Source organism: Glycine max, chromosome 19, assembly GCF_000004515.6.
Source record: "Glycine max cultivar Williams 82 chromosome 19, Glycine_max_v4.0, whole genome shotgun sequence".
NCBI classification, from domain to species: domain Eukaryota; kingdom Viridiplantae; phylum Streptophyta; class Magnoliopsida; order Fabales; family Fabaceae; genus Glycine; species Glycine max.
Window position 1 is genome coordinate 37,624,267 of NC_038255.2, and position 16,899 is coordinate 37,641,165.

Below are 16,899 nucleotides of genomic sequence, written 5' to 3' on the forward strand. Positions count from 1 at the left end.
GTGGTGAGTAGAACAATTATTTTGCTGATCAGGAAAGTCATTGAAGCTACAAAAACGACAATGACAATATCAATCCAAAAACATAAGAGCTTGACCTACCCATTGGAATGTCACACACTCGATGCCTCCCACCCCCTATTCCTTAAGCCTTAGCCAATGTCACAAATCTTAACTTGTGACATACCAAACCGTAGCCTTCCTCTTTGCAACCACTTATCACCTTTTGTCTAATTGGCTACTCCAAGTTATAAGGCTCTATGGTACGTTCCCTTAGACTAAATCCTTAGAATTTCATCTTATGAGGGTCATTGTCACCCTTACATGCACACTTACACAAAAACTCTTGTTTGTAATTATCGATTCCTTTTATTTAACTACAACTTAATAGTAATTGTGTCATGAAGGGGTACTTTAATTTAAGTTAAAATTTTAAAAATAAAACAAAGAAATGTAGAGGGATCAAGTGACACTAATGTAACTTATACCAACTAATACATCATTCAACAACTTTCAATTGATAATTTTATCTCAAAATTCAATAATGGATTGAAAGTTCCTTTCATAAAGATCACATTTATCAAATTATATATTAATAAAAAAATTATTTGATACCTCATTCATATATATCAAAATTGTCATAATATTATATTTTTTTTAAAAATATAATCAAATATGAATCATTTAATTACCTTATTATTAACATCCAATTTTCATAAATTTTGACACAAATAATCAATGTAATATATAATTATAATTAAATAAAGATCTACCAAATTCACATGTTATATAAAGTTATTGAATTGTTAATAGTTGATGTAAGTTATATTGGTGTCAATCATTTGATCTCTCCTCTAATTTTGATTTTTACAATTATAATTTTTTATTCTTATTGGTCTGTTAAGTGTCGACTAAAATTGTTTGAATGAAAATGGCCTGACTCATTTAATTCATATTAATTATAAAGGACGTTGACGACTTTAGAAGAAAAGAATTAAACAAATATTTTTTTTAACTATATAATAAGGACCAAATGAGACATTTTAAAAAGGAATACCATGATACTCTCTTTCACACTTTTATCCTAATTGACGGAAATATTTTAAAATTATTAATTTTGATAGATTTAATATTTAAATTAGAGGAGAAAATCATTAAATGATAGGTACAATTCACAAAAAGAGATGATTTTTTTAATTAAATTTTAGTCGATCACAAAGAGATTGTTGAAAAAAAAGTGTTAACTAAAATATTGTTAACATTTCTCAATTTTAAATTATAGGGACTAATATTGGGTCTATAAATATTAAAAGGATAATTAAATCTTTATTTTATTTTATTACTAATTACTTAAGTTCAGCAAAGAAAATATTAGTAATTACGTAATAATTATTGGCAATAATTTTGAAAAAAGGAGTGAAAAGGGCACGGGCTGTATTTGTAGCGGTACCGTAACGTTACTTACCCTCTACGCATTTCCAAAACCAATTTCCCCGCGTAAGAGGAAAACATTGTCGCCTTGAAACAACGCAACGCTGCGAAAAAGAAAAATAAACAAATATATAGTTGTAAATTACTTTAAACCCATTCAAACCCAAATCAAAATATGCCCTGTCACTCGCACCAGCGAAAGCAAAAATCGAATTGAAGGCAAAGAGCGCGGAGCGGAGCGTCGTAGTTCAGAGGCTCCCATCCCATACCCATGAGATCCTTCTCCTCTTCCCTCTTTCTCCTTCTCTTCTTCTTCTCTTCTTCACTCTCCAATCCCCAAAATGCCCCTCTCTCACTCAAAGGTAAGAACCACGCCCTACTTATAGTATAGGGCATTTTCTCATCATATATTAATGATTCCTAGGGTTCCTTCTCCCCTTTTCAAATTCCACTACAAAACCTCGGATTTTCAAAATGCGTGTTCACCATGCTTAGTTTAATTACTACTTTGTTCTTACTTGATGTTATTATTACTACTACTGCAGGTGTTGATATTGAAAGGCCGGTTTTGGAGTTCTCCCCTTCCGTTCTTCCCGGTATTTCGGGTTCTCTAGGTGTTAAGGACGCTTTACGATGCGAGCGTGTTCGGGTTTCGGGCATCTCGAGAGTGAAACTTGGGAGCTACGCTAATTCGTACCATGTTACTTTGGCTCCCTCCGTTTCGATCCCCGAGAAGTTGCATAGCAAAATTCAGGTTTGCTTCCACAGGTAAGCACGCGCAACTTGGAACAGCAGAACATAGTTTATCAATTTTGCGGATTTCGTGCTTTAGTTTGATCCCACTGGTTTAATGGTTTAATTTTGTTACATTCATTATACAATGTTTAATGGAAATACTGACACGACAGTACATTAGATTAGAGTATCATGCCAGTGTTTCTGTTAAATATTATGATAAGTTAATTGGTATTAGATGAACTAAAATTGCATAATTAAAAATTGTTGGAGGATCAAATTTGTGAAAAAATAGTTTGGAGCTAAAAATCACGAAATTGAGCAAGTGGGGGAGCAAAAGTGCGATTAAACCTTATTTGCTGTCGTTGCATGTACTTTGCTCTGGTACATGCTCATTGTCTTCCTATCATTGTTTCAACTTCTTGTGAATTTGAAATTGCCATTTCTTATATACAATGTATCTGCAGGAATGAAACAGTTGGATGGTGTCAGTGTGAGAAAGATGAGTGGAGGGGGGTGCAGAAGGGGGTCTGGAATGCTGTTATGTCACCTTATGAAACGAGATATGTTGATGTGAGGATCAATGGAGAAATATTGGGTTCTGTTACAGTTGCTATTGAAGAAGGTTAGTTTCTTCCAGCTTATTTATTTATTTATTTTGGGGGGGAGGGGGTTGTTCTTTTGTTTTCTCTATGATTTTTTATGTACTTTTGGTGCTAATTTTTGTATGTTATAAAAATGTTGCAGATTTTCAGCAATGGCGCCTTGTTTGTCTTGCAGTAGGATTGATACTGTTGTTGTTGGCTCCAACTGTTAGCAGATGGGTTCCGTTTTATTATAGCACTTCAATGGCTATAGGGATCTTTCTTGTCATTATAATCCTTCTTTTTCAGGTATATAAATTACTCCCATATCATATATGGGTTTCATTTTGTTTCACTGCTTCCAAGTTCCCCTTTATTGTTTGACAATTGCCATGTTTTCTAACTAATTTCTTCTAATTATGATGTAGGGCATGAAATTAATGCCAACTGGAAGAAAAAATATCTTCTACCTTACCATATATGGTTCAGTGGTGAGTTTGATTTAATTTTTGGCCATTGCTTGCTTCATATTTTCATATTTCATGCATAGATTATTGTGCTTAATATTATTACTTGTGTTGTTTCAGGTTGGAGCTGGGTCATTCCTTTTGCACCAATTTTCTTTGATCTTAAATTCAATTTTTCAGAGTCTTGGGATGAGTGAAGAGATGCACAATCCAGTAAGTATAGCAGTCCATTTCTACTTTAGATAACTCAGTGCATATACAATGCATGCTGAATGGCTAACATCTATTTATTTACATGTCTGGATTTCTAATCCTTTTTGTTAGATTTTTCTTCAGACCTATTATGTATGATTAGCTAACATTTTGGAACTCATTCTATACATTTTGTTTTTGCAGTCAATGAGTCATTCTTTTAATTTCTTCCCCTTGTTTCCGATCTTCAGAACATGTTGTGCTAGCTTTTTTGTTCATTTAGAATAACCTTTGGTACACGATATTTATTTCTCTTTAGGTTAGCAAAAAATTTTGGTCAACAGAAATTAGTTGCTATAGAGGTGGGAATGATTTCCTCTTTTCCAGTATAACAATTTAATTTTCTGGAACAATCTCACCCTTTCTATATATACTTGTTACCTTGATGCTTGCTTCATCCATCACTTACCAATGGTTAGTCCTTGATCCATGGTTACCCACTTACCCTCTATCTATCACTTTACACACTCTCTTACCCTCTTTGTGGTCCTCTGTTTAATGCTGCATAATTCTTGATTGCTGGAACTCTGGCCATCTTTACTTGTCTCTTGGACATATATTATCATCAACTGTTTCCCTTCCTATGGGATTTGGCTTGTGTATCAGACATCTTCAATTCTCTCAAAATAATTTTGCTTGATGCTTTTCAGGTTGCTGTTTTTGTAATACTGGGCATCATCTTGGCTGGAGCTGCTTTAGGCTACTTGATCGTTAGGAGGTTTGTTATTTCAAAAGAAGATGGTAGTGTGGATGCTGGGGTTGCTCAGTTTGTGAAATGGGCTATGCGCATTATTGGATCCACTTTCATTTTGCAGGTTTGTAACAACTATCAAGTATTCTAATTTTTGTTTATAACTGTTGAAAATATATTTTAACTTTTAAGGGTGTCAATGTGTCAGTTTGGTATATTTTAAATTTACGTCATAAATTAAACTTGATAAATCAATAAAAAAAAATCAATATTTGGATTTTAGAATTGGAAAAATTTGATATAGCCATTCGGGTAAAAAACAATGAAAGCTGCAGAATATTTTAAGCGTAAACAGATAAAATATAAAAAATAGCTAAAAGATGATTGAAAATATGATATACACTGGTAAAAGGGGTCTGTTCCTTTTGATTTGATAATGAATGAAATATAGCATAGTAGTGAAATGATTATTTTGAAAACCTAAATGAATGAAAATGATGTTAAATATAAAATATAAATAATAAAAAAATAGTTATGACTTTTTAAAATGTCTGCACAGATAAATTTAAAAAATAAAATAGTATAGGTTGTTAAATTTTGTGAAATTGGTATAGCTTGGTAATTTTATATGAAGTGGCATGGTTTGGTAATAATGTCATTGCTTTTCTTTTTCAACTTGATTTTCACATTTAAGTTTGTTGGATCCATGAATAGTTGAGTTGGTGCTGAGATGGATATGTTTATCTGTATTTAAAATTAGCACTTTATGTTTATTAAAACCCTTCTGTAGCGATGTCTAACCATTTTGGTCTGTTACATACTTCTATTTTAAAGGATACTGTTCACTTCACTATTTATTCTGATTTTCATTTTTCTGTCAGAGCACTCTTGATCCTCTTCTAGCAATTGGAGCTTTGATCTCTTGTGGAGCTGCTTGCAAACTTATTTCTGCCATAAAATGGCTTTGTGGATGGTAAGTATGACTTCACTTTGCGCTTTATTTTATTTTTTCATGTAGAATCATTTCTACCGGACATGTTTGTCATATTTGCATGTTTTCATTCAATTTATTCTTCCAGGTAACCTGAATGTTTTTTTCACCTTTCACTTTTAAGTCTGGCTATATTGTTAGTTTTGTCTGAGGAAAAATAGATTGGATTACTGTCATGATGCTGACAATTTGTTAATAAGGCATTTTGGACGTTTCCATGCATTGTTATATTTTACTTTCGTAGAATTTAAATGCACAGAATCATATTGTAGGAAATGGTTACTGATTAGATGGTTGAACATTGTAAACAATTTTGTCCATTTTACTGTTGAGGGCGAGCCCTGGTGCAACGGTAAAGTTGTGCCTTGGTGACCTGTTGGTCATGGGTTCGAATCCGGAAACAGCCTCTTTGTATATGCAAGGGTAAGGCTGCGTACAACATCCCTCCCCCATACCTTCGCATAGCGAAGAGCCTCTGGGCAATGGGGTACGAAGTTTTACATTGTACAAGAACCAAGAGAAACCCACTAGGCCGAACCTAGTGGTGGGGAATGGGTTTCTTTTTTCATCTCATTGTTTGTCAGAGAAAATACATGAACCTTCAAGCTTTTCACATCTAACTATGCCATTATGATTTAATGTAGGTATGAAACTTCAAATGACGACTATTCGCTGCAATGGATGAGAGGAAGACGCGGTCGTGCGGAATTCCTTAGCAAGTCAACCCCTAAAGGGAAACATTGGAGTAGCCCTAAAGGAAAATTGTGGAATAGCCCTAGAAGATCAGCATGGTCTGACTCTCCTGTCAGAGGTATTGTTTCATGTTCCAATCTTTTGATATATATGATTACTACATTTGTCCAAGAAAGATTTCATATTCTTTCTGCAAATTGAACAAGATCCTCAAATCTTCTGAATTTTGTTTTCTGCTTCTGAAATTTTCGGAAATTCTTTGTACTTAGTTGCTTCTGCATACAAGATGACCTATTGTGAGTCATCATATGCTGATTTCTTTTTTTCACTTTCAGTTATTTCATTTTTGGCATGAATTAAACAAACACTACAAAATCAGTTTCAGTGCTGGATCTTTTCATTTTCAGAATGAATTGTGTTTTCCAATAGGCCCTCAGTCCAATGTCCAAACAGCCTTTTGTTGGTGCAATTTTTTTTTAATAATGAACTTGGGTGAAGTGTTATAAAATGTTTTTTTTTTCCAGATATTTTACACTTATTTAAACATATGAAGCTTCTGGAGAAATGTTTTTATTGCAATTTTTTTATCTGATTCATTTATCTGTTGCAGGTGTTGTATCACCATCTTCCGGGATTTCGTCACAATCTTCAGGGACTCAAGCAGGGCAGAATTATTATTCAACTTTCCACAAGACCCGGAACAGAAAGAAGTTCACAAAGCAAGAGTGGGATGAGTTCACAAGAGAATCCACTAAGCAGGCTCTAGCAGAATGGGCAGCTTCTCCAGAATTCACTGATTGGATCGTTGAGCATGCAGACCGGATACAAGTCCTTCCAAGCGAGAGTTCGGATGAGACAATGGGAAGTGAATCGGATTCCACAGATCGAGGAAGTGGAAGAGGATTTGGGCTTTTTAATTGGCAGTGACTTGAGTATAAATTAGAATGTACTAACAAGCGGAAATAGTGAGTTAGGGAGCAATGGCAATAGTGTTTTAGCCTTTTAGGTAGGAATTTAGGTTTGCTTGCTGTAGCCAACTCTGTAGATAGTTTTATTAGTTTGCCTGGATTTTCCAAACTGCAAAGCCTGGGCAATCTTACGAAATTTATTGTTATTGGTTAGTTAATTTTTTGCCATGTTTTTGTTGCTCGTGTTATTTTTAGTTTGTAGTAGTGTGTAATTCTTCTTGCACTGTAAAATCTTTATCAGTTGGATTTCAATTGCTTTTATCAATGTGTCTTTGGATAGAAATGTTAACATGTTATACCTTGAAGCTTTCTTTGTTTCAAATTTTAGGGGTGCTAGTTAACATGTTTTTAAGGTTAATTTTGAAAACAAAATAATCATGTAACCAAATCTATCATTTCTTTTAACATAATAGGAGTGTTATTTTGCAAACCTTAAAATTTTAAGGTATATACATTTTTAAAATTTAAAAATTAAGTTGTCCGTAACCAAAATACCATAATGCAAAATCACATTATTTACTAAAATATATATTAAAGAAAGTGTCTAGCATAGTGTGCTAGATTTCTTTTTTATTGGACATCTTATATACAATACTCTAAAATGCTTCTTTTTTTTTAATTCCCAATGCATAATATCAACAAATACAATTAATTTTATACCAACCAACTTAACCATTATTATAATAACAACATCCACAATTAAATTTACAAAGTTTTGCACTAATCAATTTAAAAAATATACACATATAATAAGAAGTATTAAATTTACAAAGTTTTGCACTAATCAATTTAAAAAATATACACATATAATAAGAAGTATTGAAATTATTACTAGTAAGTCGTAATAAAAAATTATTATTCTGGAGATCACACGCATGTCACGTGAAGAACTCCATTTGGTTTAGTTTAGGTGCTAGTGAAGTGAGTGAGCGAGCAAGTGAGGCTCCCCAGCCACTTTCCCAACCCAAAACCTCTCTTCAACCCTTTCTTTCTCCAATCCCAAACCATCATGTATCTTCCCCGCCACCACATCCTCACCAGACTCTCCCCTTATCGCCGCCACTTCTCCCACTCCGCCGCCGCCGTCCTCCGGCCTCCGGGGCCGGAGCCCCTCACCTACCTGGACGGCTTCCCCCGCCCCGATCCCAAGCACGACGAGACGATCCTCGCCATCCCCCGCGCCGACTCCGGCAAGAACATCTCCGCCAAGGAACGCCGCGCCGGGCGGCTTCCGAGCATCGTGTTCGAGCAAGAAGACGGCCAGCACGGCGGCAACAAGCGCCTCATCTCCGTCCGCACTGACCAGATCAGAAAACTCGTCAACCACCTCGGCCGCTCCTTCTTCCTCTCCCGCCTCTTCCACCTCCAAGTCCGCGCCCACTTCGACTCCGAGGATGACTTCGTCGAGACCGTACGCGTCTTGCCCCGCGCGGTTCGCTCTTTCTCATTAGTTATATTCTTATATTATATGTATCGTTTTGGTTTGATAACTGATCCTGTGCCTGTGAATTTGATGATTGTTGTGATGCAACGCACGTGTTGAAATTGATGATGATGGTTAGTGTTGAACTTTTGAAGATCCTCTCCCTCATTTCGCAGATTCATTTGAAAGCTGGGACGGATGCGCCGTTGAATGTGACTTTTATTAGGGCTCCGTCGAACGCTCTGTTGAAGGTTGACGTTCCTCTTGTGTTCAGAGGAGAAGATGTATCGCCTGGACTCAAGAAAGGTTAGCACTATTGGAGTCTCATAATTTTCTATGTAATGTTAAGGCATGTTTGGAGAAAAAATGAATTGTGATTCTTCTATAGTTAGGATTTGTTTGGATAAATTACTCCATAATTGCACTTCTAGGAGAAGAAATTAAGAAGATAAAATGAATTGAGTTTCTTCTACAAGTTAAAATCGACTCATGCACTTAATTTTTATAAAAGTTGGCTCATTTAATTTCTCCAAAAGCTGAGGTGCATAAGTTGCTTTTAGCTTATGAAAAAAGCTTGATGCATTTTACCTTCGTATTTTCTTAGTATAGAAACTTTCTTCAAAAGCTGAGGTGAATAAGTTGATTTTAACTTATGGGAGAAACTCAGTACATTTGACCTCGTTTTCTTCTCTTATCAAGTGTTTATGGAGAAGTGTATCCGAACATGGCCTAAATTTATGATATTCACTCGCCGCATGATGCCACCTCTTCCTCATTTCTCTCTACTTTTTATGGTGTGAAAATGTGTATGTAATTGTAAATATTCTGTTTGAATTGCACATATTTTTTCTATAAATTTTGGAGGCAAGGAGAGAAGCTTGAGCTTAAAGTTTCATTAGATATTTATAAACTCAATTATCATTGGCATAGTCTATCAACTTGATGGAAGTCTTCAGGTCTGGATAGGTTGAATTTAATGCTTGTAGGTTTCATGTGAAGTTGTGAATGCAATGGATTTTGTTTTTTTGTGTATGAAGAGTTCGGATTTGTGTTTCATTTGGGTGACTATGCACACCAAATTGTGGCTTAGTGGTATGGAATATGGATAATCTTTTTGATGATAATTGGTAGATAAATAGGTCTAAGGCTGAGTTTTTTATTAACTGAGTGAAAAGGCTCTATGGAAAGAGGGATGGTCAAGTGCTTGAGGCTCCCACCATTGTAAGGTCCGAGTGTAGTGGCTGTGTCTGTGACTGAAACGCATGACTACTAGGTTGCTAGGTTTTGAATGACCTTACTATTATTGATGTAACGCTGTTTAAGAATGATCTCCTATTAATATGCCAGTTTCTGAAGTTTATCCTGTATAATGTTTATATAAGGTAAAATGGATGATCTTTAAGTCATTTAGTTCTTTGTAGTATGTGCTACTGTTAATCTGATGGCAAATTGTTTACAGTAAAGATATTGCCATTTGGTATTTTAAAATATGCAATTTTTTTCTTTCTAATAGTTTCAACTAGGGTCAAGTTTATTTTGAGTAGCACTAGTAGACATGTCCAATATCTCCTTTTTAATAATTTGACTGATTTGTTTTCTTACTAAATATCTATTAATTATCTGTTGTTTGTAAAGCAAAACTGGTCTTCTGTTCTTCTGGTATGTATACTCAGATTATGAACTATTTGAATTCCGTGGGCAATTATAAGCATTTATTCTAAATTTTAGAAGGCTGATCTGCATTTAAAAGACTATGGTTGAGAATATTATTTGGCAACTCACAAGATGCTTGTGTAACTAGTAGATTTATAAAACAAATTAGAGTATTGTCTTATTTAGGTGCCTGATGTGGGATAGTTACTATTACGAGGATAGAAGATTAGTTCTGTAAAATAATTGGAATTTAAGATTATGTTAAAGCTAATATGCATGGGAGTTATTTTGCTGCAGGCTATATGCTTATGTTTAATCATGCAAAGTGAATGGCTGATAACTAATTATTGAACATTTCTCTCTGTTCTGCATGACACCTACTTATCTAATGGATTACATCTGTGCTACCTGGATGTATGGATATTAATGCCTTTAACATTATGGAAATAAATTTATGACAAAACATTCTGTTTTGCTCATTGTTTTATGTGTATAATGTTTTACTTTCTTGAGTATTATTCAACACATTAGAAATTTGGCAGGTGCTTCTTTGAATACCATCAAAAGGACTGTCAAGTACTTATGCCCTGCTGACATTATTCCCCCATACATTGACGTTGATCTAAGTGAGTTGGATGTGGGCCAGAAGTTGGTCATGGGAGATCTCAAAGTTCATCCTGCTTTAAAACTTCTTCAGTCAAGAGATGAAGCTGTTGTTAAAATTATGGGCCAAAGAGTTTCTGAACTACAAAAGAAAAAGTAACTGCTCTTTGTATCTTTGGGGGTTATTGCTGCTGCGCTGAAGCATTTTACAGCTAACATGTATCGTTCATGGTCATTTTATTAGTTGATTCATGGCAGCAGTGAGGGACAGTTGTAGAATTCCAATGTTAGTCTTTTGTTAGGTTCCTTTTCTGTGCCTATTCAGTTCCTTCCCATATTTCAATTCTTTGCTTCTGCCGTTTCTTTTGGCAAAAATGAATACCTAGGGGATGAGAATATGAAGTTGATGCGTTGAGTTTTTGCATGCAATATCGATTGTTCTGTTTTGGGTTATTGGGTACAAGCAGAGAGGGTTACTACCACTGATGTCCTCATGTCCTTGATAAATAAATACTTCACACCGCCTTTCTAGAACTCCAGTTTGAATTTAAAGTATCTGGCAGTTGATTTATGAAGTTATAAATTTATTTACATTTAGTCAATGTTTGCCCTAATATTAGTTTTTGTTTTTTTGTCCATGTTCTAAAAAGTGTGCGTGTAGATAAATTGTTCATAATGATATGAAATTCAATTGCTGCAAAGTGTCTTGTAGTTTACAAAATTAGTTCTCTTGCATTCAAAGTTTGACCTTCGTGTGGAAGTAATCTATCAAGGTAACCCGAGTTGGTGCAGAAGCAAATGTCCTAAAATAAAGGAATGGATGCGCTGTAGTGACATTTCCACTGCAAAGAATCTTTACCTTTCATTAAATTTTATTAATATAATATTTTTTTATTATGAAATAAAAGTTTTAAAAAATCAATGGTGAGATTTTAACACTGCAGAGGATCATGTTTATCATGTTTTTCCCCATTGCAGAGGATCTATTCCCACTAAACTAGCTATTGTCCTAACAAGTATACAAACATCTATGTTTGGTATGGGTTTATGCTTAGCTTGGATCGTGTTATGGGTATGTTTGTGTGTGCTCATGTATTATGTCTTTTATTAGATTAGCTCCAACCCTATATGATAAGACATGCATGCCCATGATTAAGGTTTTATTTCATCTCTTAAACAAGTTTAGTAATAAGCATAACGGTCTTATTGTTTTGAAGGAGAGAAGAACCTATGATTAGTTTTTCAAACGAACAATTTCAATGAAACCTTTTAATTTCTTATTTTACCATGTTCAAATTTAAGTTCAAACAATGTAGGTTAAAGAACTAATAATGTTGTAAGCATAAAAATTGGGGGATATCAAATTCTCATGTTGTGTCAAAATCTAGGCATGTAGACAAAGAAATTTATTGTAACAATATGCTCAAAGGCCTTTGTATTCAACAAATACTGTTAGTATGACCAAGCTTAATGAATGAGGTAAGAAATATGTCGGTATGAATATAAAATGAAATTACAATTATGTTGACTCTAAAAATAGAAAAAGTTTTTTCGTGAGTTGTAGGAAAATGAAGGGAGGTCAAGAGTGTCTTTTTGCCTGTTTTTGAAAAAGATGTAGGTGGGAAGAACAAAAAATTTGGTGTGAATAGAAACACCTATGAGTTAAGCATGTAGGTGCACAAGAACATGTATCGGGTGGTTCGAGTTTTTCCTGATAATCAAAAGTCGAGTACGAGTATGAATATGAGATTACTATACTCATCCCGACCCCGAACCCGGACTTGCCCCACCACTTAAAATTTTTAGAATTTTTGCATAATTTAATCAAAAGGCCTAGAATTTTTATTACTTGTTAATTTTATTTTAGAATTTTTACATAATTTAATATTCTTTTCTTAACGATTTTTGTAGACACATGCGCTATAATAAATTTATTGACAAGTAGTTAAAAATAAATGTTAAACAATCAATTTATTTTTTCTAAAATCAAATTTTTAATATTTTCTTTACAAAAAAAATATTTTTCTAATTTGAATCGGGTACGAGACGGGATCGGGGATACCCGATACTCGACCGGTATGAGGATGGGATAATAAATTTTAACCTATAGGATATCGGGTACAGGTATGAGAACATATTGGGGAGTCGGGGGCGGGGATTGGAGAAACAATACTCATCCCCACCCCATTGCCATGTCTACCTGCCATTTACCGAAGCTCAAGAATAAGCCATCTTTCAATGGAAAATATTTTCTTACCAGCTTATATATAGAAGTCTTCAAAGAAAAAATCAGATATGACACGAAATTAAACAATTTTGTAAACTTGATCTTCTAAGCTTTTCATTTTAATGTTCTTTGAAAACAAAGCTTTTTGTCTACGCTTAAGTTTCATATCCACATTCAATTGAATTATCGAGCAAACCTTCATTTTTTTGTGAAAGTCTTAAGAGATCTAGTGACAAAGAATACTTGATTGTATAACTTTGCGTTATAAGCTTGAATTGTTGGTGAAAAAATCTTTTGTTGTTTCCACTGTTCAAAATCATGATTGATTGTCAATTATGAACTCACAAATTTCAAAATGATTACTAACAACGATCAATAACAAACTCATGAGTATATATGTCAAGAACAAGATAAACTTGAGACATGTAAAATTTGGGCAACAAAATTGACAAGTATTTTTGTAAGATAACCCCAAGAACTCAATGAGAAAAGAAAAACGGAAAAACACTCTAGAATGTGAAAGAAAGTACCCTTTTTATAAATATTAGCAAAAATACAAATACTTATGCTTGTGTGTCCACATTTTTATTACACTAACTTTAATTTATTTATAACAATATTTAAAAGATATCATTGAAATCATAATAAAAATTATTCATGAAACATCTCATGCGAATATACATAGAGAGAGGAAAGTGAATGGGTAAATATGATAAGTGATATGATGTAATAAAAAAAATAAATAAATAAAGATTGTGTGCATACGATTTTGCTTACCAAGTATCTAAAAATGACAACTCAATCAAAATATAGTCTCCATTCATTTATCTATTTCAAGTTTTTATATTGATAACCTTTTGGGAAATTTGTTTTCTTTCTTTGAGCCATGTAAAATTTACAAGTCAACTATCATTGAAGATGAAAAGCTTTGGCTTTATCCTATATATCTTCCATTTCATTTGAAAATGCATTAAGGAGAACCATCGCATGCACTGCAACTGATCAAGTACACACTGTATACTAAAGATAAACAATTGGGAATCAAAATACTATTATGGCATGTATAAAATACAACACTATATAAAAATCATATACATACAAAAAATACTAAGAAGCATTAGAATCAAAAAAGGGTGTTGTGGTCTAAATAGTGAAGAAACAATTGATTGAAAACAAAGCTCTAATTAAGTCTCTAACAACTCTATCTTGAATTGCATCAAATAACTCGGTAGATAGATTCATGGATGGATGCACAACCACCACGCAATATTTTGTCACGAAATGTTCAGAAATAACAGCCGAATGTGCCAGTAAAAAAAAAAGAAAGAAAACAACCGAATGTGCTGTTATGAATTTGACCTACCCTTGTTCCATCACTTTTGTAGACTTATCCTTCTCAAAGCTATTAAGCCACCTATTTATCTCAGGTTTCAAAATTGAACCTTTCATGCTGCATGAGTAAAAATGTAAAAAATGTTTCAGAAACTTAGAATAAAATTTTTAAAGAAATAAAAACATTTGGTTCATTTGGAATAGGATTAGGAAGAGGGGGAAAGACAGAGTTTTAGTCTTTATAGTATCCTATTTGCCCTTCGATCTAGTGCTATCTACAGTGAAAGATAAACTTGCATTTGATATGATCCAGTTAATCAGTAAAGAATGGTTTCAACACATCAAATGGAAATGCTCGTGATGGTGCATTGGTGCCTCTCCACTAATGAACTGACCAATTTCCAGTGAGAAGAACCATATAAAATATATATAAGGAACTACCTCTGATTTTTATCCTCTTAAAAAAAGCATCTTTTATGAATTTATGAAACAACCTCATACAATAACGTACGCAACAACAAAAAATAATTAATGATTACAGTGCTGGTGCATTCAGATTTTGGAGTCGTGGATTTGGTGCCGCTCTGCCTTCGTTGTTCATTGTCGAACAACAAATAAGGTCCATGCTGAACATGAATAAAGACACTGCCACAAACTTGAGGCAGAACTTTATCCAAGTGATGAATCTCCACAGTTCTTTCATTCTGAGATATAAATTGCGCTAACTATTTTTATCACGCTTAATAAATAAATTTGATGAGATAAAACCTTACTTAGTCCTTTTTTTATATCAAAAAGGATAAAAACTTATAAGAGAATGCTTGATTTATATTAAAATATTATAGAAAATATTTTTATTGTATAAGCATTTGATAGGCATAAAAACTTACAATCACATGAATAAGAAAAGTGTTATTATTCAAAGTTATATAGAAAGAACTAAACCAAAGATTATAATATCCTATTGAGCTTTTTATTTGAAATGGAAAATACAATTAAGAATATCACAGGTACAGTTTAAGAGATATGGACAAAAGCAAATTTCTGGTTTCATCAATAAGCAAAATTTGATTTTGTAACGAGAAATACTCCACATTTTCTTAATTTTCTCTTGGATCCCCTGCGACAATTATTATTTCTCATTGCAAGAGAAAATTAAGAAAATAATAATAACCAATCAAGAGAAAAAGAAATAAATGTTATAAATCCCACTCAAACAAGAATGTAACTGCCCATTAAATAGGAAGCATATGTAAACGGGATCCAAGCTTCAATTGGTTGATCAGAATGTCTGAATTATTGTAAACCGTCTTTAATTCTTACGGATAAAAAATAATATCTACGTCCAAGTTGTATCCAAAACAACCTAAGTTTAAAATATTAACTAAGCAATATCAATGATTTACATACAAACTCAAGTGCACATGAAATTACACATGCACAACTTTTCAAAAATCTATCAAGAAAAATGCTAACATGTAGTAACCCACTCAAGAACAAACTTATTATATGCAAAGAAATAGGAAAGAATGATAAGTGAAATATATGAAAATGATGCACTTCCTATACAATTTTAGCTTCTCTTTCATGACAAAGATCAATTGATTCTTCAAGGTAAGAAAAAAATAAATTAAGGGTGATGACACACAAGGTCTTTAAGTTCTCTTAGTGAAAATTTATGTGTAATAAAAAAATGAGTATCACACATGAGAATCTTCAAAAAATTTATTTTTATAGACCTTGAACAAAAATAATCAATTATATACTAGAAATAATCGATTAATTTGTTCTTATCAACACTTGAGTATCATGAAGAACATTATAATTAATTATTTTTCCAAATAATTGATTTACTGTGAGAATTTGATTGTGCTTCAAAACTAAATAATTGATTATCTTAAGTTGATAATTAAATATCATCTACCAGCCTTAAGCAATTATGAAAATTAGAGCCCGAGATAATCGATTAATATATTGTTCTTAGATTGAAAACTTAAGAATTTTCAAAACAGTTTTCGTCTTGATTCAATCCTTAACAATATATAGCCATGGATCTTTACTAAAATATCAATATGGAAAAACTGAAATGCATTTCTAACCTATGATGCATCACACATATTCGAACATATAAAGTAATAATCATATATCCTAGTTAGGTTAGAATTCATTCTAACTTGAGCTTTTACAAATTACATAACATATCATTGAAACTAAAGCACAATATATGTCTTCATTCTCTACACTTTTTTAAAAAAAATATTTAAAAAGTATACGTACACAATTCAATCCCTTTCCATTAACTAGTCTAATGTTGTTCTTGAACAAATAAAGATTTTAAATATACAAGAACTAAAAAAATCTATTTTATGGAACTAAAAAATCATTTAAGTTCATGTATATTTTATTTGTCAATCTTGTGGGAGGACATCATAAGACCTAGAAGTCGATGATACTTTTTGGGACGAAAACTAAAGTTGTAAATGAGTAGAGTTTGATTTAGTTTTAAATTTCACTCAAATTTAATATGAATCTTTATTTTTAAATTGAATTGTGAACATCTCAAATTTTATATGATTTAAAATTAAAGTTATTTTTACATATTTTTATTTATTTTATCCAAAAATAAAATTAATTTGAAATTAATTAAAAAAAATTAATTATATCAATTTAATAATGTGAATATATTAATTAATATATATGTTAAATTTATAATTATTTTACATGTTTTTATTTATTTCTTATATAAAATAATATTAAATTAATTAAAAAATAATTATATCAATTTAGTAATATAAAGCATTTAATATATAAATAAATAGATAGATATAAATTAAACTGGTTCAGAAATCAAT

The 16,899-nt window shown here is 32.6% G+C and overlaps 2 protein-coding genes across 3 annotated transcripts; both read left to right on the plus strand.

The window, feature by feature from the left end:
- The first annotated feature begins 1,463 nt into the window (after window positions 1–1,463).
- LOC100808605 (uncharacterized) lies at window positions 1,464–6,967 on the plus strand. The gene is made up of 10 exons (XM_003553997.5): window positions 1,464–1,790; window positions 1,974–2,196; window positions 2,631–2,788; window positions 2,911–3,056; window positions 3,176–3,238; window positions 3,335–3,427; window positions 4,117–4,281; window positions 5,039–5,130; window positions 5,793–5,959; window positions 6,452–6,967. The coding sequence occupies exons 1-10, from the start codon at window positions 1,700–1,702 to the stop codon at window positions 6,766–6,768; spliced, it is 1,515 nt and encodes a 504-aa protein (XP_003554045.1). The 5' UTR covers window positions 1,464–1,699; the 3' UTR covers window positions 6,769–6,967.
- Window positions 6,968–7,689: 722 nt separating this feature from the next.
- Window positions 7,690–11,063, plus strand: LOC100809143 (50S ribosomal protein L25). 2 transcript variants are annotated; one of them, XM_003553998.4, is made up of 3 exons: window positions 7,690–8,241; window positions 8,409–8,538; window positions 10,428–11,063. In XM_003553998.4, the coding sequence occupies exons 1-3, from the start codon at window positions 7,819–7,821 to the stop codon at window positions 10,646–10,648; spliced, it is 774 nt and encodes a 257-aa protein (XP_003554046.1). In that variant the 5' UTR covers window positions 7,690–7,818; the 3' UTR covers window positions 10,649–11,063. The 2 variants fall into 2 exon arrangements, with proteins under 2 accessions (XP_003554046.1, XP_006604259.1); XM_006604196.4 differs by having other exon boundaries at window positions 7,722–8,220.
- The last annotated feature ends 5,836 nt before the right edge of the window (window positions 11,064–16,899 follow it).